Source organism: Tupaia chinensis, unplaced genomic scaffold (assembly GCF_000334495.1).
Source record: "Tupaia chinensis unplaced genomic scaffold, TupChi_1.0 Scaffold149148_1, whole genome shotgun sequence".
NCBI classification, from domain to species: Eukaryota; Metazoa; Chordata; class Mammalia; order Scandentia; family Tupaiidae; genus Tupaia; species Tupaia belangeri.
In genome coordinates, this window is record NW_006208994.1 from 958,416 (window position 1) to 981,852 (window position 23,437).

Consider the following 23,437-nt stretch of genomic DNA (forward strand, 5'->3'; position numbering starts at 1 on the left):
ACCACTGGGTACTGAACTTAAACCACATGTCAACCATGTGGAAGTCCAGTCACATAACCACTATGCTACCTCCTGAACCCCTAACTGTCCTTTCTTTGTTTCTTTAAGATAGATTTTTGCTATAGGGAGCATGCGCTCATCACAGAGATAGACAATAAGTGAGAATCACTCCCCCATGGGAGGCGACTACGCCGCAATCCCTCCTCCTCCATTCTCCTCTCTGGATTTTGGGCATGCATGCACATGCACCTGACATGAGTTTTAAGCCACAGGTGCCGGGACTTGAACCACTGTCGAATATGTGGGAGTCCAGTGATGTAACCATTATGCCATCTTCTGGTCCTTTCTTAATTTAAGCAACAAATAGTTTGTCCTACCCATTCAACTCTACTGTTCCAAGACCCTACAATTAAGAAGTATTATCATACAAATAAACTAACCAGTGGCAAGGTGTTTAATGAGACTGGATCCCACATGGAAGACTATAATTTGAGTCCAGAATTTAGTGGCCTGAGAAACATGCCTAGCATGTTGCCCTACAGCAATTTTTTTAAGTGTGTAGGTGTAAGTGAAAGATTAAGTAAAATGTCTTTATGTGTTATCAATGGATGAATACTAGCTTATACTCAAACAGAAAGTTTATATAAAACGAATTCTGGATACTTTTGAATGTGAAGTTGGCATGATATTAGCAGCCAGTAATGCTGATTAAATGTGAAGAGATGTGTCCAGTACTAATCGAACAGTCTCAATATCTGGTATATGTATCATTTACGTCATGGATATCCTGTCAGCGAATATGCTATTAAGCAATCTGTGGATACAAACTGAGTTGGGCATTTATTTTCTGCCTTCAATTATATTCATCATTCTAGAGGCATTATCCTCAGCCTTGTGCAGAATGAGAATAGTCAATGTACCTGTTTGTATAAGTGTGCATAATATACTTGGTGCAAAGCGTTTGCAGAGATTCAATGCTTGAAATTTTTATGGATGCCTTGATTTCTCATGACAGTTTTATGGATTCAGATACACTGAACAGGGAAGATAAAAGTTTCTTTGCTTGCCTTTCCTGTTTTTTTTTTTTTAAACTGATTTAAAAAAAAAATCATAGCCTTTTAGTTAAGGTAGGTCACCCACCTGACATTTGAAAGTTCATGGTTGAAGTGGACAACCTACTAAACATTTTAGTTAGTGTTTTATATTTCTTTTCAGCTTTTCACATGAAATATACATTATTTAGTTCCCAGGGATGATCTTTTCTCAGAGACGAGAGCATATTTTTTTCCTCTGTATCACTTTTATTTTAATACCATACTCCATAATTTTCTTTACAATGCTCTTTGTATCTGATAAATTTAATGATTTCTTAAGAAATGTTAAGATAGTTATTTATCTATTCTGTACCTGTGAAATAGTTAATAAACATTTGATAATTGACCTAATAGTAATTCATTTAGTCTATTCATTCATCACTTCATTGACTGTCTACTGTGTAGATGGTATTCATGTTGCTAGGCTCAGGTAGGGCTCCGTGGGTGAATTATAAGAGGGTCACTGACTTTAATAAGCTTGTGAGAAAAGATGAGTGCAAATAGCTTGAATGCAATGTAGAATATAATGAGATCATAAGAAGGAATCAAGGGCAAGAAGATGAGAGAAGATTTTTGAAAACCCACCTGGAGTAGAAGACATTTTCTTTTTTTTTTTTTTTTTTTTTGAGAGGTTTTTGCTACAGGGCGGGTGTGCTTGCCAGAAAGACAGAGAGAGACACAGAGACAGAAAGTGAGAAATCACCCCCCCAGAAGGCTGGCCACACCACAATCCTTTCGCCTCCATTCTCCTCTCGGGATCTTGGGCAGGCACGCATACACACCCGGTGTGAGTTTAAGTCACTGGGTCAGGGACTCAAACCACGGTCAACTACATAGGAGTTCAGCAACATAGCCATTATGTTAACTGCTGGTCCCCTTAGAAAGACATTTTCTGACCCCACCCCATGGCACTAAAGCCTGCTTGTTTTAAAATATAGACCTTTCAAAATCTAAGAATTATTTGCCATATCATGAGCTTCTCAAGAAAATAGTCTGTTAAACAAAAACAACATATAACACTAACAGATTTTTAAAATTCATTTCACACTTCCCCTGTTTTACCCCAGGCTGAATTTGGAAATAAAATCATTAAGTATGCAGTTTTGTACTAAATTTTCAAGTATAGAAGCAGCATTCTAGGTAGGCAATCATTTGTTGTTACCATATTATGATGGCATTGCCTGAGTATTCTCATTTCCTCTATAGTCACACATGTAATGCACAGTTAAGTCAACTTACCTCTGAGATGCAAGCCCATGAGGCTCACTGGTGAGTTAGTGAATGCTGGGAGACTGGGTCTGAATTTATATCTGCGTTTTTCTCTTCTATATAGGGAAGTGGTCTACCTAGTGTGACTAGTTATTGTTATTTAATAACTACAGAATTCTACATACTGAGATGATTACTATCTTTTCCTTATGTGTACTTTTACGGTTCAAAATAGTTGCCACCCTGGGGCCAGTCAGAGGCACAGTGGGAAAGTGCGATATTCTTTGTAGTCACATGCATGCCAATGGTTTGGGACAGGTTGAAGCTGGAAGTGGGTCAAGGCATCAGGACCCTGTTCAGGGTTCAAGCTCTTCTCTGTTTCTCTTGCACATGGAAGAAATAAATAAGTTTTAAATAAGTTCTTTAAAATATATAGTTGTGACCTTAAATTAGATTTTAAAATTTTAAAAAATCAGCTCTAAAATTACATTATTCCTTTGTTCGTTTTTTTTTTTTTTATTAGGAAAGTTTTAGTCACATTTTAGGATTATTTGCTAGTTACAAGGTCAATACATTTACTTAGAACTATTGACTAAATTAAAAGAAATCTTTAAGATCAGGAGAAGTTTTAAAAACTCTATATTATGTAGGACCAGCAGTTTAGTGTAATGGCTATGTCACTGGACTCCCATGTTGTCGACCATGGTTCGAGTCCTGGACCTGGTGGCTTAAACTCATGCCAGGCACGTGTGCATGCATGCCCAAGATCCCGAGAAGAGAATGGAGGAGAAGGGATTGTAGTGTGGCCATACCCCCTGGGGGTGATTTCTTGCTTTCTGTCTCTCTGTCTCTCTCTGTCTTTCTGGCAAGCACACACACCCTATAGCAAAAACCTCTCAAAAAAAAAAGAAAAATTCTATATTGTGTGAGTCCAGCACGTGGCATAATGATTACGTTGCTGGACTCCCATGTAGTCATCGACATGGGAATTGGCTCAAGTCCCAGACTTGATGACTTAAAACCCATGTCAGGCGCAAGTGCATGTGTGCCCAAAATCCTGAGAGGAGAAGGGATTGTGGCGTGTCCATCCTCCCTGGGGGGTGATTTCTTGCTTTCTGTTTCTCTGGTGAGCACAAGTAAACACCCTATAGCAAAAATCTCTTAAAAACAAAACAAAATTCTAGGTTGTGTCCTGGTGCTTAGTGTTTGACTACACTTAGAGTCAATAAAAAGTATGTGTGGATTCTAATATACCTTTCACTTGTTTGTCAGTAAAATTTACAAAATAAACATAGGGGATATCAAAGTAAAAATAAAATACTATATACATTGTCATAACAAAATTTCACTTAATGTACTGTTTTAGTAGATGCATGCATTTTTACAAGTCTAGCAGTTTTTCTGAAGTAGTCAATTATCTCCTTAGGTGAGAAAGATCTGACCGTCAGAGAATAATTTGGAATAATTTGTGTGATTTTAACTTTTCCATGGATAAAAATTACTAAAATGTCAGAAAAGCCCAACTATTGACAGAAACTCTTCACTTGTGCTGATAGGAGATCTGGCCCACCTGTATTGGGTGCTGTAGAACTTGGGGAATAGGCGTGGAGTTGCAGCAGCTGTAAGGCCTAAACCTCCATGCACAGTCCTGTTAGTTCACGAGACAGACATTTACCAAGGGCATATTTTCTCCCAGGTTAGTATTGGGTGTTATCAAAATAAATAAGGCAATATCTCTGTCTTTGATTGATAGGTCACATTTAGGTAGAACATAGCATCTTTTTTTCTAAATGAACCTATTAGGGCCACGTTCTGGCTAAAGGGCCTTCAGAGTATGTTTCCATGATGCAGCAAATCTGGACATTGCGATGTTGTGCTGTGAAGACCAGAAAAGTGCAAGAAGGAAAGGTGATAGAAGATTTAAGAAACACTTCTACATATAAATTTCTACTTTTCTCAGTAGAAAAATATATGACAAATCTACATTCAACCGTCTGGTTAATATTCTAGAAGAAGACAGCAAAGAGCTTATTGATTTGTCCGTGACTAAGTTAAGAGGTACTACAAATACCACCAAGGACAGAGACATGATACCACAAAAGACTAGAAAAGGAAAAGGAAAATTGATCCTGGAAAGAAGCAGCAAGGCTCCATGAAGCTAGCTTTGCACTCTTCATACAGGAGTTCTAAGTTATCAAATGCTTATATTTATTTCCAATAAAATCTGGATGACAAAGAAACAAATACTGGGAAATAGAGTTAAAAATGATACCTAAATCCAGCTATATTATGAAAACAAGTAAGTAAAGGAGAAAAGTAAAAACTATGTATCTTGGCATCCAACGTATTAATATTAAATCAGACTTTCATTCTAAATAAAATATATAATTCACCTAAAAGTAGTGGGTTAAAGAGATCTTCTGTACCATAAATGAGGTATTTTTAAAGACAACTTTCCTCCTTCTTATGAGAAATGCAAATTGGCCTCTGTGTCTCTTGGGTGGACAGTCTATAAGTTATGCATCAATTTCCAGTGAATGTCTGGTTCTGGAATCCACATACCTGGTTGTTTTGACCCTCAGAGAAAACCTGTACTTGACTTGGTTTAGATTACAGGGGGACGTGGTATTTTAATTGTTCTGAGGTCATGCTCCTGGCTCTTTCTGTCCATCCTTTCATGCGGCAGCCTGTTGAACAGCTGGTTCCGCAGCTGTGAGCAGGGTCTGGGACAGTCTCCCTGTGGGGCAGACATAAATCTTGCCAAAGGGATACAGAGAGAAGTATCTTCTTTTCCCCTTGCTTTTGACATTGTCCAGTTCTTACTGAAATTGAAGAAGAAAATCATACTCCCCATGAAGTATTTATGCTTTTACCACTAATGTGTTTTCTTGGCCCCTTCCATTCAGTTTTCAAAAAGAGACCCTGTTTGGTTTCTATTTAAAGATAATCATTCAAATAAGCATTTTTTTCCTTCACCTTCCTTGGAATATAAACTATAAAACTGGTTTTCTCATCTTCTATAATGGGATGAAGTCATTCTAATGTGCCAGAAATGATGGTAGTGACATGTTTTGCCAGAAGACGACTTATCTACTTCCCTTAGCTAGAACCAAACTTAATGTCAGAAGATGTTTGCTTACATTTCCTTGACAGAGCACCTAAGTCACTTACCCTTGGACCTGCTCTTACACTAATCACTTCTGGAAAAGGGCATTTTTAAACCCATGAGGATCAGAAGCAAACAATGAAATCTAGTTTTATTCCTACAGGGGTAGAACATAACTTAAACCCACTTCATGCAAGACTATGTAAAATGTTTGCAAAAGGATAAAAGCTATTCAAAACTGAGTAAAAATGCCACAATATCAATTGTGTAATTCTCAAAATTACTTAACAGATGGAATTCTGTGTGGATGACCTTTTCCTAAACAAGAAGGAAATAATCCAATGGGAAGTCAATACGCACTTTGCTTTATTTGCCTGCATCACATTACTCACATTCATTGTTTATTGCTGAATTCAGACTAATATAATGACATCTATCCATAAGATGGCAATTCGACCTTATAGGAAATAGTTAACATACTTGGTATTCTAAGGGGTATTCTAAGGAATGACAATGATTCATCCTGCATATAATTGTTTTTCTTGATCAGTCTTGTTGAGTCTGGTTGTGTAGAGAATAAAAGCAGATACTGTTGTGGGTAAGGCACTCACGTGGTTGCTCTCTCTGTCAGGTGTGTGGTAGAAGACAACAACTCCAAGGTGGCCTGGTTGAACCGTTCCGGTATCATTTTCGCTGGACATGACAAGTGGTCTCTGGACCCCCGGGTTGAGCTGGAGAAACGCCATTCTCTGGAATACAGCCTCCGGATCCAGAAGGTGGATGTCTATGATGAGGGTTCCTATACTTGCTCAGTTCAAACACAGCATGAACCCAAGACCTCCCAAGTTTACTTGATTGTGCAAGGTAAGAAAAGGGTTGAATAAGGGCTTGATAAGGGAGATGTGGGAGGTGGAAAATAATTATTGATCTGATGTACAAGATATTTGCAGAATCATCCTTTTGGAGCAAAAAATACTTTCAACTAAATTGGCATTTAGATATCTATTTGCTTTCTATAAAGATAGACATGAGATGAGAAGACTAAGGAGAATATATTTACAGTACCCTTGCCACTATAAGCCAGTACCCTTAGGTAAGGATGTTTTCCCTAGCTTTGGATATGAAAACACACAGTGAAAGCCACAGCTGTTGGAACCATGAAAAATAGGAACACAAGAACTCTCAGAATGCTTAGAACCACATGAAGTCACTTTCCCAGCCTGTTTGGTACTGAATGCTTTGCCAAATTTTAGTAAGTTTGATTTTATCTGTACTTGGTCTGAAGGTTATTACTAAATATTTGTTCATGACAGCAATTATTTTGGAAAAAATACATAAATTCCCAGAGTCCTTGATGTCTTCTCAGTCATCTAGCTAGCTCTCTATGTGGTTGTATCTACACTTAAGGACAACCTACTTGTGATCAAATTAAATGACAGACATTTGCAAAATCATTGGGGACAATTTGCTTCTAGATTCAGATTTCCAAGGACATACCTGAGTCATAGTTTTGCAGGATAAAATCCCTAAATGGCATACACATACGTCCAGAATATAGCTCTCTTGGGTCCCTTTCCCTGTAATTACGGAATGAGAGCAAAGCTGATCAGCTGCACAATTTTATTGCAAGTGAAGTCAAACCACCAGCAGTTTTTCCATCTATCAGGAAAGATCTAAGCACTAACAAATATTAGGTCTGTGCCCATGTATTCTTGATTTACAATTTTATGTAAATTTAATGCAAATTAGGCATGGCCCTAGGGCTCTTGTCAAGATTCCAATGCAGTCAGTGGTGTGGCAAAGTTTGACTGTAGCTTCTATGAATGTGTTATGAAATTGATTATTGCAACATTTAAATTATTGCTCTCCCAACTGCTCTGATTAATGGATTGAAACTGGATTAAAATACATCAGAGATTGCCTAGTGAAAGGATGGGTTAGTCATGTGACCTCTATGTTGGTCCATTTGCAATAGCTGACAGCTTCACTTTATTGATTTTAAAAAGTGTATCTTCTGGCCTCCAAATTTCCTAGTTAAAACATAATGCTCTCCTTGTAGTTTAGTAGAGAGTAATTGAGTTCCATAAGCAACAAACACCAGCTTGGATCTCAGGCAGCCCATTTACATACATAAACATAACTAGAGGTTTGTAAATATGGCAGTAGATTAGTTTACGAGCTCACTTAAAAACATACAAGCAAACATGTTTACACATACATACTCACATACAAATTCCTCAAACAACCACACACATACACATAGTCATACATACACCCACATGTACACATAGAAACACCTCAACACAAAGTAATTTCTACCTGTTTCAATGGTAAAGTAAGGGAAGATAATCAGTTTACTTAAGTTCCTTAGCTTATATATCTAATGACTAAAAAATGACATAATCTTGTGATTATTCTTTGATTTTTCTTCATCGATTTTGATTAATATATTTCTTTATAATGGATTAGGCTTTAAAATCTGTTTGATTGCATAATGAAATTTCTACACAATTTTAGTAACTTTACAGAAAAACCCTAGAGACCACAACTAGAAATTTTGTATTGCCCTCTACTGAAAAAAATTGAACATTTGAATATTATATTTCTCAGTTTCTAGATGAGGAAACAGACATTCATTCAATTTAGGTTACTTATTCAAAGGTTACACAGAAAATTCAGGGAGCAGTTGAGAGCCAAACAGACTTAGAGTTGAAACGAATATGTCCTACTGGCATGGAATGTTTCTGCTAGGTCTTTAATGACTACTTTAAAGATTTCTATTTATGACTGGGATTTTAGTAAAGGCCCAATGGTCCTGCCTTTTTTTCTTTTTCATCTGTACTTTTTGGCTACAAATATGACCATTTCAAGAGAATTAGAACTAAAACTAGGTTAATCATACTGTGTGTACCTTTGTGCCATGAGAGTTCAAGTAGAATTAGATTTAACTTAATATTAATAAATGGAGAAAAACCTAGTAATTGTCAGGTACTATTTACTTGTTGTCTTACTTAATTCTTATACTATTACTAGCAAGTAGGGGCTAGTGATTGTATTATATATATGCAACAACTTCAAGTTCGGAGATAATAGAAACCTGCAAAAGGATTTCAGACTCTTATCTGTCTGCTTCAGTGTATTATTGTATTTTCTTCTTAACCACACTGCTTTGAAAGAGAATATGAGTACCAAAGTTTGTATTTATGCCAGGGGAAAAAAAAAAAACAAAAAACAAGATCTCTTCCTCAAGCCTAAGTCATGGAAGCGGATTTTTAGACAATTTGATATATGTTAGCATTTGCTCTCTCATACCAGCTGGCTGAACCACCTCCCTTTGGGACATTCTACTTTGCAGTTTGCAGGGGTTTTATCTATTCACGTGATTCCCACTGATTCCTGTTCTGTGCCTCAACTCTACATGGTTTTCACCACATTAAAGATTCTGCTCCTTGGTATGACTGACGTCCCCCTTTTACCCAACTTCTAGCACCTCTCTTCAGAATCTAAGGGCCTTTTGATTTTTTTTTTTCATATATTACCTGGAAGGTTCTTCATGGACCTGTAAATCCTACTTAACTAGACATTAAATAAATACTGTAGTGTTTCTTCTTACCCAGTACTGAGAATATCCTCTGCCCAAAGGTGTTAAAACATAACACTTAAAAATAATAGTTAAGAAAGCGGGTTCTTCAGTCACACTGTCTGATTTAAAGTTTGGTTTTCCTTGTTGCTATGTAAATAAACTTGGGGTAAACAATTTAACTTCTCTAAGGTTCAGTTTTGTCATATGTAAATTAGAGGTCAAATTTTAAATCTTCCTAAATTTATTGGAAGGATTAAATTAAATGAGCCACTGTGGAGAACAATATGGAGGATTCTCTAGGGTCTACAAATAGAACTACCATATGATCCAGCAATTCTATTCCTGGAAATCTACCCAAAAGATAAAAGAATGTTCAGTTGAAACAGTGCTTGCATATCTATGTTTATTGTAGCATTCTTCACAATTGCTAAGACATGGAATCAACCCAAATGTCCACGAATAGATGAATGGATTTAAAAAGTGTGGCACATATACTTTATGGAATACTATTCAGTCATAAAAAAAGAAAAAAAAAAGAACAAGATTCTGGCATTTGAAAGAAGGTGGACAAATGTGGAAGATTTACAGATTTACTGCTGAGTGAAGCAAGTCAGGCTATGAAAGAGAGACGTTGTATGTCCCCACTTAACACATAACGACTGTCCATGCTCTGTGGCAGAAACTGAAAGACTAGAGGATATAGAAGCACAGGAAATGGTTAGGGATACTGAAGACAGTGTTGGAAAAGCATGGGAGAAGGGAGAGAGGATGAGGGAAAAAATTAAGGAGAAAAATAGAGAGGCAGGACATTTATGGGACACTAGAAAGAGATTATTATCTGTTGATGATAACATGTATAGTTATCTTCAACTGGACTGGTGTGAGTATATTCATGTTGGATAAATTCACTATACAAGCTAAGTGATATATAGTGATTGAATGTATAAAATAAATAAAAACAAAAATAAACAAATTAAATGATCTTTGTAGATCCCTTGGCCAGAGTCTGGAGATCATGCATTCTTACCCACTAGATGATGATGATGAAGAATAGGAAGAATGTCCCAATGCTGCTACAGCTTCATTACCATAAAGATCACCTTTGTGCTAGACAGCAGCTCAGAGTCTAAGAGCTTCTTTCATTCAGTATCTTTTATTCTTGTCATAGATTCTTTTAGCTTTCATTTTGAGTCCCTCTAGCCCATTTTTTTTTTCAGCTTAGCTCCTTTGCCTTAGCATCCAGTCTTTAGTTTTATTTATTTATTTAGGAATTTAGAGGATTTCTTAGACCTACATCACACTTAAGTCACTTAAGTTCTTACCTAAATTTGTTAATTACATTCAAGTAGAAGATACAGTGTGTATCGGCCACATAGAGAGGGTTTGTTTAACTTTAGAGTGACAGGACTTCCCCAGAATTTCTTCAGTAGATCTGGGTAGAACCTAAGAATATGCATTTCGAACAAGTTCCCAGGTGGTACTGAGGCTGCTAGTATGGGGACCACACTTTGAAAGGCACCATTCTGAAAGAACAGTATACCTTAAGATCATTTGGGAAAATAATCTTGCATAACATCTTTCAATATCAGACAATATTGCATCCAATTATTCCTGAAAAAAATCTTGCAGGACATGAAACAGGACAGACAGTTTTAGAAATACCTTAATTTTCATAGGCCATTATAAGCTCTCCACAGCTGCTCACCAAACTTAGTCCTGTGAGAAAGTCTTCCCTCTCCAGATGTCTGTGTTTAGGTATCAAAACTGAAAAATTAAGTTTGTGGGAAACTGCTCTGAATGTCACAATCTCAACTTCGTAAGTTTGCGAGTATTTGTAACCTTTCACATTTCTCCACCATCCCATTTTTCCTGGAAACCCTTTTTCCTTTTATTTCTATTCCTACCAGGTTAGTGACTTTTCAACACTCTGATACTTTATCTGTTATTCTGGTGATTATGTTTTACAGAGGAACCTTCAGTTCATGAGGGTCATTACACATAAACTATCCTGTGTTGAAATAAATATGATGCATGGTTCACTAAACTCCATCTTTAGCTAAATAACAGCTCCACATACGTGCCTCATGAGACACACAGGTGGAAGTTTTGCATCAGCAAATACATAGATCAATTCTGACCTTTGATCTCACCTGGGATTACTGATATTAAATAGTGTACCTGTGGAAGTCAAAGTTCCCCAAATAGAAACATGCATTTGAGATACTTAATAAACAGAGGGGCCCATGTCTAAATCCAGACTTTTTTTTTATTTTGAGAGGTTTTTGCTGTAGGGTGCATGCACTCGCCAGAAAGAGAGAGACAGAGAGATAGAAAGCAAGAAATCACCCCCCAGGGGGGATGATCATGCCGCAATCTTTTCTCCTCCATTCTCTTCTCGGGATCTTGGGCACGCACGCACACACGCCCCTCATGAGTTTAAGTCGCCGGGTCCAGGACTTGAACCACGATCGACTACATGGGAGTCCAGCAACATAGCCATTATGCTAACTGCTGGTCCCAGAATTTTTTTAGTTCCCATGTCAGCTCCTTTTTAGAGTTCAAAGTGAAAGATGAAAAGATAATGATAATAATTACTCTTAGCTTTAAGAAAATAGAGTTCCCTGTCATTCTTTCCACGAATGCCCATCTCATCTCCATAGGTTACGCTCTTATGATTTCCTGGTCTTTCTGGTTATGCTACAGAAGGAAGCACATGTCTTAGAGCAGTTTCTCTAGATGTGATCCTTGCATAACCTGCAGTGAAGTGAATATTTTGGTGTAGTATCTTGTCAAAATGCAGATTCCCAGGAACCACATCAGAATGATTAAATCATAATCCTAGGGATGGAGCCCAAAGTTGCAAATATGCTATGCTCTGCAGATGATTCAGATACACACACACAAACATACACATCAAGAACTACTCTTTTAGGGATTTAAGCAATCAATGAGAAGGATTTACTGTTCCCTGACTGCTCGTTTTCCTATATGACACTGTATCAAATTATATCTAAAACTCTGTAGAGCAGGAACTGACGCCTTATAATAGTAAAAATTAAAAATAAAATTATATAAACCTGTGCACTCAATAAAAACAGATTAATCTTATGAGCTTAAGCCCTGGAAAGGGCTCTAAAAACTAAGGTACATATTTTTAACTATGCCATTAAGAATCTCCATGTGTATATGAATACAAAGAAATTTTGACATGATCATTTTTAAAATGTGAATCTTATTTTTTGAATACCCCATCCATCATATGGTACAACTTCTATCACATTTTCAATTTTTATCCTACATATCTTAAATTGGTACCCATACTAAAGTGGTCATTTCTATTTTGAGTCTTTTACTCTTTTTTTACGCCGTTCTAATTTGGCTAATGTTGTTATAAAATTGGCCTAATCTGCAAATACTAAAATTGGAAATAATAATTTTAACATTTTGGAGTTTTCAAATGTATTTCTAAATAAATACTCAATTTTCATTTTATTTTTATAAAAATTCCAGAAATTTTTTCTCATCACTGTGACTTACTTAAATCACACATATGGCTGGTATGAATGTCTCCATTAGTTGTCAGAAAATTTATTGCCTCATTATCTTAATTAAAAAACAGACTTATAAAAAAATACGAGTTAGATTCCTGGCAAAACTGTTGTGCTTGTTTTTCCTTTTCTTTTCTTTTTTTCTTTTATTTTCTTTCTTTTCTTTTCTTTTCTTTTCTTTTCTTTTCTTTTCTTTTCTTTTTTCTTTCTCCAAAGGGTGTGTATAATCACCAGAGAAAGACACACAGTGAGAGGGAAAGTGAGAAATCACCTCTCTCAGGGTGAATGGCCATGCCACAATCTCTTCTCCTCCATTTCTCCTCCTGGGATTTTGGACATGCACACACACATGCCCAGAGGGATTTTCAAACACCCAAGTCTGGGACTGTACCTGTGGTGGCCCATATGGGAGTCCAAAGCCTTAACCTCTGTCTCACCTGCTAGCCTGAGTCTTTTTATTTTTAAGGCATTGTATTAAAATAAGAATTTGAAATCTTTGTTAGATACTTTTCTTAAGATGGATTTTGTTGACTATTGAGAATCTTAGTGATTTGTTGGAAATCTTATTTTGATTTTATATACTAAAGTCTAATTTTCTGACTAGTCAGCCTAATTTTTCAGATATTAGCCTCTGGAATGGCTGTTAATAGGTCAGGTTCAAACTTGAAAAACTATGCACATCAGCAACCAGACAGCTAACTAGAGGGAAGAAGTGAAGATTTAGAGCTAAAATATTTGGGATATTGCCTCATCAGTTTTTTAAAAAATACTACTGCAAAAGGGCATGGCAGAAAAAAGACAGAGAAAAGGAGAAAGCAGCCCTGCAGTCGGGCATGGTCATGCTGGAATATTTTCTCTCCCATTTCTCAATTCTGTCAGGATTGGAAGTACATATCTGGAGTGTTTCACAAGATACCAGAGCCAGGACTTGAACTGTAGTTGGCCTTGTGGGACTCCAGCCACTTAACTGTTAGGCCATGAGGCAAGTCGTTGCTTCATGGAGTTCTAACTTGATAGTCTCCCTTCATGCCTGTGGTCTCAGCTACCCCAGGAGGCTGAGGAAACAACAGTGATACTGTGTCTAGAAAACACTCAGACCCACAAATCACTGACACACACACACACACACACACACACGCACACACAAACTGTTCTCCTAGAAATAGTAAAAGCAACTTTTAAAAGTTAATCTTAATTGATACAATAATCTTACATATTTACAAAAATAGTGGGATTTTCAGTGCAAGAATATAACATGTAATGATTAAATATGGGTAATTAGCATATCCATCACTTTCAACATTTATCATTACTTTTCACAGTCAGCATTTTATTATATTTTTTCTTTTCTTTTTTTTTTTTTTTTTTTGGCTAGAGAATATGTGTGCTCACCCCAGAGAGACAGAGAGAGGGAGAAGAGAAAGTACTCCCCATGGGGAGTAATGTAATCCTTTCTCTTCCTTTTCTCCCTCCCCTTGGGATTGTTGGCATGCCCATAGGCTGGCATATTTTTCAAGCCTCTAGGTCCAGGATCTGAAACTCAAATTAAGCCATATAAGTTCCATTTGCCTTAACCACTAGGCCACAAAGCCAATCCCATATTCAATGTTTGAATTCACATATATAAAATTCAAGGAAGTATGTGCATATATATTAATGTATAGGTATCTTTATTGTTTTCACTTTACTACCAAGCACTTAATTTTAGATAGCACCTTTCTGGATAATAAAGGTTGTATTTAAAATTTTTCAGCCCTGGGTCCACCTGAGTAACAAACTAAGTATCCAAAACACAACGAGACCCTTCTCTCATGTTAGGAATCGCCCTTGTTTTTTTTTCGCTAAGATCAAGTGTAGTACAAAGCTGTTAGGCAGGACAAAGTGTAGGGGGAAGCAGCCCCACCTGTCAAGGCCCTCACAATAGGATTTTAAATGAGGTGGTAGCACTGAAGGTCCAGGCTGCAGGAGCAGTGTCTGGAAAGGCCAAAACTTCAGCTACATTCAAAAGAATTGAGTATGTAATAATACATTGAGGAAAGTAATAACCAGCTTCTTGTCATTGAAGAGAGGTATAGATACATAAAGGAAGGGAGTTAAAATGAACCCTGTAGTGTTGGACTGAAATTAGTGTAATTTTTTATTAGTATTTATTTATGAGTTCTAACAGGAGGGAGGGAAGAAGTGGGAGAGACACAGATAGTCAAAAAAAAGAGAGATGCATGTATTTCCTAGTCCTGCCCGCTGAGAATCTGGAGCAAGGACACTCCAGTAGCAATAAGTATAACAAGTACCTAGCATCCAGATGTTGTTTTAAAATATCTCTATACACGGGACCAGCAGTTGGCATAATGGCTATGTCACTGGACTCCCATGTAGTCGACCTTGATTTGAGTCTTGGACCCGGTGGCTTAAACTCACACCAGGCGCGTGTGCATGTGTGCCCAAGATCCCAAGAGGAGAATGAAGGAGAAGGGATTGCGGCATGGTCATCCCCCTTGGGGGGGTTTATTTCTGGTTTTCTGTCTCTCTATCTCTATCTTTCTGGTGAGCGCACGCACCCTATAGCAATCTAAAACTCATATATATATATATATATATTTACATATATATAACTGTTCACTAAAAGGATAAGAGTTACTTAACACAGCTGATACCAGGACTGGGGCAAAGAAGAAAAAGCATGTATTTGGAACATTTTTATGCCAGAAATTAAAGAAGTACTTGAATAATGATGTGGCATGCCAAAGGTACAGAAAAGCCAGTTTGAAAAGCTCTTCCACTAGCCAAATCTGAGATAATGTGGATATCAAAATAAGTTATTGCAATATATTAGAATACCGAGGGAACCAGCAGTTAGCGTAATGGCTATGTCGCTGGACTCCCACGTAGTCGACCGCGGTTCGCGTCCTGGACCCAGTGGCTTAAAACTCACGCCGGGCACGTGTGCGTGCGTGCCCAAGATCCCGAGAGGAGAATGGAGGAGAAGGGATTGCGGCGTGACCATCCCCCCTGGGGGGTGATTTCTCGCTTTCTGTCTCTATGTTTCTCTCTGTCTGTCTGGCGAGCACACACACCCTATAGCAAAAAAATCTCTCCAAAAAAAGAATACCGATATAAATTAAATGAGTAAATAAAATGAATATAAAGCCCTCTATTATAATAGAATGCTGATTAATCAATGTAAAAGGAATGACGGAATTTGAATACTATCATTTGGCAACCATTGTGGAAAAATTAATTAAGACAAGCTCAACAGGTTCTAAAACTTGCAGGCGAAAGTGAAATAGAAATGAAAATATACCATAATCTCAAAAGCTCCACAAAAAGAAAAAAGGGATAAAAAAGAAAAGTAGACAAACCTAGCTGACTTCACTTCAAACAAATACATCAAGTTAACGTTAGCAGCAATGAGAGAAGGGGGCATCGCCACAAGATAGAATGGAATCGGCGGGACACAGAAATACTTCCGCAATGTTTCTTCTGAAATCTGAGTCCGGTCATAAGAAGACATTGGGCACACCCAAGTGATGGGCATTCAGAAGAAAGACTGGCCTCCAATCTTCATAAAGCCAAGAAAGTCAAAGGAGATAGAACTAAGATTGGAATAGAAAGACACGGCAACTGGGTGGTGGTATGTCATACTGCATGGACCTTTTTGTTAGAGAAAACAAGATGGGACACTGAAAATCCTGAATGATGTTTTAGAGTAGAGGGTATATGGGAGGTCTTTATCTTAATTCTTACACTTCTGTGAATTTGAAATTATTTCAAAATAAAAGTAAAAAACACAAAATAGCACTTAAGGCTGGTATTAGGATTAAAAGTAATAAATTCAGGCCAGGTGGTGGTGTAGGGTGGCACATGGACCCACATAGGAAGGGTCCTGGGTCCGGTCCCAGGATTTCCTTAAACAATCCAAGAACACACGTGTAGGCCCAGGATTGGAGCCAGCTGAGGTTGGGGGTGGACTATGATGTGAAGACCTTTTAATGGGTACTGTCTCTTTCTCCCCCTCTTTCTTGCTTTGTTTCTATTTCTTGTGAAAGAAAAATGTAAAAATGTTAATATAAATATAAAATATAAGAAATAACTGGATTTTTCTATCACAATCCATTATGAAGATATAGAAGAATAAATGGAGCCAGATAGTGTCAAGTGGTAACACGTGTTGCTCTTCAAGGTTTACCCACATAGAAAAGTTCTGAGTCAGTTTGGAGACTTCCCTCAGTATGCTGGACTCATGTGCCTGTAATCTGGAGTTGGCTAAAGTTCAGGGCGGATTGCGGTGTTAAGACCCTATTGGGGGGACCAGCAGGTGGCGTAATGGCTATGTCACTGGACTCCCATGTAGTCAACCGTGACTCGCGTCCTGGACCCGTTGGCTTAAAACTCACGCTGGGCGCGTGTGCGTGTGTGCACAAGATCCCGAGAAGAGAATGGAGGAGAAGGGATTGCGTCGTGACCGTCCCCCCGGGAGGTGATTTCTCGCTTTCTGTCTCTATGTCTCTCTCTGTCTGTCTGGCGAGCGCACGCGCCCTATAGTGAAAAACCTCTCAATAAAAAGAAAAAAAGACCCTATTGGAGGGACCAGCAGTTGGAGTAATGGCTATGTCGCTGGACTCCCACGTAGTCGACCATGATTCGCGTCCCAGACACGGTGGCTTAAACTCACACCGGGTGTGTGTGCGTGCGTGCCCAAAATCCTGAGAGGAGGATGGAGGAGAAGGGATTGCGGCGTGGCCATCCCCCCTGGGGGGTGATTTCTCACTTTCTGTCTCTCTGTCTGTCTGGCGAGCACACGCGCCCTATAGCAAAAACCTCTCCAAAAAAAGAAAAAAAAAAAGACCCTATTGGGGATAATATCTTTTTCTCACTTTCTCTCTCTTGTTTTTTCCTCTTGCTTATAGATAAAATAAATAAATAAACTCGAAAAAATATATATGAATAGACTATATTACATTAAGAAAGTCAAAGGAAGAAAATGAGATGATCATGAGGTCATCTTAATACCTAATAAAAATATATATGATAACATTCAGCCTCTATTCTTGATTTATAAAAAAGTTCAAATAAATTTAGTGTAGATGCTATCTTTTTCAATATAAAAAGCCTGCTAACTGTAATTGAAGTGAGGACTAAGGCAAGCGTACCAACAGTCATTATTTAACATTAGTCTGAAGCTGTGCCTTCAATGGTGCAATGGGGAAAGGAAACAAGAGCAAAAAAGACCTAATTATGAGAAAGGAGGAAATAAACTTACCAATATTTCCAGTTAATATGATTACTAAATTTAAAAAGCCCCTGTAAATGTCTGACAAAAGAACATTAGACTAATAACAGTTTAATAAATTATCCAGTTACCTGAAAGAAATCTATAAAATCAAGTTTTTACATTTAGTTATAATTAACATAAAATATAATATGTATTTATAAACAGTCAGTCACTAGGCTCACAGATGGCATAGTCATTAAGGTGTTGGATCCCACATGGCTGACTCCAAGGTTCAAGTCCTAGACCCATTGACTTGAAAATCACACCAGGTGAGTGAGCATGTATGCCCAAAATCCTGAGAGGAGAATAAAAGAAAAGGAATTACAGCATGTCCATCTCTCCGGGCAGTAATTTCTCACTTTCTCTCTCTTTCTCTAGTGAACACAAAAATACATATTTAAAAAAAGGTCAACCATAAAACTGCAAAAATATAAAACCACTTGAGACTTGAGAATGAATTAAATAAGGAATATAGAGAACCTAAATACAGAAATTGAGTGACTGAATTTTTTTAATAGAATTCAATAATTTTTTAATAGAATGAAATAATTCTTGAATGGAAATACAGATAACATTAGTTTTAGAAACAGCAAATGTAGAAAACTGATAAAACCTTGTTAGTCATAAAGGAAATGCCAAGTGAAACAACAATAGATTGTTATGTTTTAAAGCAGTAATACAGGGAAAGGGTTAACAAGATGAGGACAGCAAGAACTGGCAAGTCAGTAGGAAAACTGACAGGTTTATACCTCCCTGTTGAGGGTGTAAATTAGTGAAAACTTTCCCTAGGGTAATGTAGAGATGTCTATCAATGACTTAAAATGTATTTGTATCATTCAACCAGCAATTCCACTTCCATGAATGTGTAGAAAGGAAATGATCTCAAATGCAAACAGATTTTTGTACAGAAATAAAAGGTTCTGGTCATTGCCTAATTATTTTTAGAAAAGAATATGAAAAAGCGCTTATTTCATTTAAAAATGCTATTATTTTGGACTTTATGGTGGCAGCATTCTGCCCTCTTCCCTATGTTCGAGAACTTCTCTACTTGACAATATTGATGGGATACAGACACGATCACCCCATATGGGTGTTGAAATTATAGTCAGATGTTCTCAAAAACAGGGGTTTGGTATAAGATTCAGGTCTTAAAATTCAATTCACCTGCCCTAGACTTGAAATTATGAATAGATATTCTTGACATAAGAAACTCAGCACCGGGAATCAGCAGTTAGCGTAATGGCTATGTCACTGGAATCCCACGTAGTCGACTGCAGTTCGCGTCCCGGACCTGGTGGCTTAAAACTCACGCTGGGCGAGTGTGCGTGTGTGCCCAAGATCCCGAGAGGAGAATGGAGGAGAAGGGATTGTGGCGTGGCCATCCCCCCTGGGGGGTGATTTCTCGCTTTCTGTCTCTATGTCTCTCTGTCTGTCTGGCGAGCGCACATGCCCTATAGCGAAAAACCTCTCCAAAAAACTAAAAAGAAAAGAAACTCAGCACCAAAGAGCACTTACTCAGGTCAGCGGTGGTACCTATGGGAGTGGTTGTATCACTGTATCACTGACGCTTTCTCAGGCCTTGGTGCAGGGCCATGTTGATGGCGGTTAAGCTATATAATCTCATGTTCCAGTTCATCAGGAGTCATGCACGTCTCATATGATTTTTTTGGTATAATTATTATATTTCAGCCTTCCTGATGATGTGAGTTGCAATGAGACCCTTTGCTACCCAAGGCAGCCAATATATTTTCTATTTCCCCTAAATAAAACTATACAGCTAAGCAGCTGTTAACTGTCATGTATTAAAAACATTTTATTACAGGATAAAAATATTTGCCATAGATGATTAAGTGAATTTGCAGTTAACAAAACAGGATAATCTGTAAATTCAGTTTTACAGAATGTGGTCAATATGCACTCACTTGATATGCACTCATATATCTGCTGGGAAAAAAGATAGAATTAAATAGACCAAAGTAATTTCTATGATAGCTCTGAGAGTATTGGCATCCCATGTAAAATGTTATATTATTTGGCTTCTAAATGTTATTGTGTGTGTGTGTGTGTGTGTGTGTGTACTATCTGAAGAATAGCTCAATAAAAATTGTTAAAGTAATAAACATCATTTATTTATCCACTTAACATTTATTTATCTGTTTATTTGTTGTGATTTTTCAAGCCACTGGATCTGAAAATCCCTCATGATTGGCCATGTGGGAAACCAGCACTTCAACTACCATGCCACCTGCTGCCTCGAAACATTATTTTATTAACAGAACAAATTTCAGAAATAAATTTCAGAGAATAATATTGTCTTTGATGTTAGCTTTCTCCCTTTTATTTTCCTTCTTATTTGTATTTTTCTTCTTCAGCCTTCTATTATTACTCATGTATGTTTCTATATTCCTTTTTCCCTTGTAATGAGGAAAGTAAACTCATGAAATCATGTATTCTAAAGTAATTAGGTCTTAAGATATTATGTTATTCTGCCTAGCAAAGATACATTTTGAAAAAGAGATATTATAAAGGCAGTGCTGCATTGCACACATTGCACACACACACACACACACACACACACACTACAAGTTCTTGGAGACAGAACTTGTCAATCTCAACTAAAGTAAAATTACGGAATAAACAGTTTTATCCATAAAATTTCTAATTTAGATTCAAAAGAAAAACAAAACAAAACCCTCAACCAGGATCTCATGAGTGCTCCTTAACTATGTACTAGCTTGTCTATGCAAGCTGTCTGTCTATGCAGTCTGACATTTTGGTGGCCCCCTTACAGGCATCGGAAAACCAAGTTTATTTGATCTTATCTTGTTTTGACCTCTCCAGTCTCTAAATATGAGTGATAAGTGACTGAGACAATTCCCTCTCCCTCTGATCTAGAGAATGTTAAATGTTGCTAGAAAATGGAATATCGTAACGTTTTATTGAGTACCTTACAAAGTCATGCTAACCTTAGTTGGATCTTTCTATAAACCCCACCATTCATCACTTGCGGATTTTCAACTCAATTGCCTAAAACAACTTTTTCAGTCTCTCCTATATTTCCTAATTGCGACTCACACTGACCCTTTCTTTTTAAAGAGCTATCTCTGTCATGTTGGTTCCTTTGAGCTCCATTTAAGCACACTATTAAGGATTCCCTTTTTTTTCATGCAATTTTCTCCCTTATTTTCTGAAATAATGCACTGTCCTAATGTTCCTTCTGTCTCTCAGACTATGTCAACTTGATCTCTTTTAGTTGGATATTCTTCAAATTTCTATGTGTTTTATCAGAACTGTTCTTGTCTTTCCTTTCTTTTCATATTTTTTTCCATTAATGACCTCATCTCTAACTATACCATCTATAGTTTGATTCTAAGTCTCCTTTGTCAGTATTCCCTTGATTTTTCTGTATTTTAGCCCCAAAATACTTTATAAGCCTTTTCTTCTATCAGCCACTTCATGCTTATTAAGCTCAAGTCAAGATTAATCTTTGCCTCCAAAGCATCTTTTCCTTCTGATTTTCTTCTTTTTTTTTTTTTTTTGTTTTTCTTTTTTTTTTTTTTTTTTTGAGAAGTTTTCACTATAGGTTGTGTGTGCCCGCCAGACAGACAGAGACAGAGAGATAGAAAGCAAGAAATCACCCCCTGGGGAAATGGCCACGTTGTAATCCCTTCTCCTCCATTCTCCTCTCAGGATCTTGGACATGTATGCACACGCGCCCAGCGTGAGTTTAAGCCGCCGGGTCTGGGACTCAAACCATTGGTCGACTTCATGGGAGTCCAGTAACATAGCCATTGTGCTAACTGATGGTCCCCTGATTTTCTCATTTCTGATCCTACACAATGGACTTCCTTGAAAGTAGGACTATCTCTAACCCCTCCATTCCATTTCTCTTCTTTTCAATCAGTGGCCCATTTTTGCAAACCACGCTTTCTCATCTTTAAGCCCTCTTGCCCAGATTTTTTGTTTTTCTTGTTTTGAAGACAAGTGAGATCACTTGCTTCTACATTTCTGTTCTGAGCTGTCCTTAACATCACTTCTGGTTATTTCTGGTAGCTTTAATGTTAATATCTCCATCTTTAAGTCTTTCAACTGCTCACAACAGCGCTGCTCTGCTCACACAGACTAGTCTGGCCCTGAGTGATTTTTTTCCCCAAAGTGTTGATCCAGACTTACTTCCCTGTATGTATTTACTCCATTTCTTGGATAATCAAACTCTTCCCCCAAGTTGTGAAAGTACAGTTATGAAGGAATGGGATGTGGAAAAGAATGTTCCAGGAAGAACCAGTGCTAGTGAAGTGAACCCTAGAGAGCAAGGAGGAAGCAAGAGGAGATGACTGACATGCTCAAAGCCTTGCAGGCACATTAGGGTTTTTCTTTTGTTTATTCTCTTTATTTGAGTGTGTGGTTTTTTTTTTTTTGAGAAGTTTTCACTATAGGTTGTGTGTGCTCGCCAGACAGACAGAGACAGAGAGATAGAAAGCAAGAAATCACCCCCTGGGGAAATGGCCACGTTGTAATCCCTTCTCCTCCATTCTCCTCTCAGGATCTTGGACATGTATGCACACGCGCCCAGCGTGAGTTTAAGCCGCCGGGTCTGGGACTCAAACCATTGGTCGACTTCATGGGAGTCCAGTAACATAGCCATTGTGCTAACTGATGGTCCCCTGATTTTCTCATTTCTGATCCTACACAATGGACTTCCTTGAAAGTAGGACTATCTCTAACCCCTCCATTCCATTTCTCTTCTTTTCAATCAGTGGCCCATTTTTGCAAACCACGCTTTCTCATCTTTAAGCCCTCTTTCCCAGATTTTTTGTTTTTCTTGTTTTGAAGACAAGTGAGATCACTTGCTTCTACATTTCTGTTCTGAGCTGTCCTTAACATCACTTCTGGTTATTTCTGGTAGCTTTAATGTTAATATCTCCATCTTTAAGTCTTTCAACTGCTCACAACAGCGCTGCTCTGCTCACACAGACTAGTCTGGCCCTGAGTGATTTTTTTCCCCAAAGTGTTGATCCAGACTTACTTCCCTGTATGTATTTACTCCATTTCTTGGATAATCAAACTCTTCCCCCAAGTTGTGAAAGTACAGTTATGAAGGAATGGGATGTGGAAAAGAATGTTCCAGGAAGAACCAGTGCTAGTGAAGTGAACCCTAGAGAGCAAGGAGGAAGCAAGAGGAGATGACTGACATGCTCAAAGCCTTGCAGGCACATTAGGGTTTTTCTTTTGTTTATTCTCTTTATTTGAGTGTGTGGATATTCAAATGTGGTCAAAATTGAACATTTTAAGCAGGAGAGTAACACTGGATTCCTATTAGAGATTTAGAAAGATCACCTGTCATATTCGACTGTATGTAAAGTGGTTTCTCTACCATGATTTATTTTATCTTACTATCCTCAAGCAAGTTCTTCCTTCTCGAAGGAATACTAAAGCACATTTATCTGTCTCTTAAAACATATCATATTCCACTTCATAACATAGCTACTTAGTTTCATCTCCTGTAGTGTATAGGCCCCCATATGCACAGGCTATGCCTGGTTTTTGAGAACAAATCTTCAGAAAAATGGAAGATTCAGAAAATACTTGATAATGGACGAATAGTCTTATGTCCTAACATTGACA

General features: G+C 37.7%; 1 protein-coding gene across 1 annotated transcript in view; it reads left to right on the forward strand.

Annotated features, from left to right (window-relative positions):
* LSAMP (limbic system associated membrane protein) overlaps positions 1-23,437 on the forward strand; it is a 710,022-nt gene that overhangs the window by 379,018 nt on the left and 307,567 nt on the right. Inside the window, exon 2 of the mRNA XM_027769253.1 lies at positions 6,041-6,273. Coding sequence (XP_027625054.1) covers positions 6,041-6,273 — 233 coding nt within the window. The remainder of the gene's footprint in view (positions 1-6,040; positions 6,274-23,437) is intronic.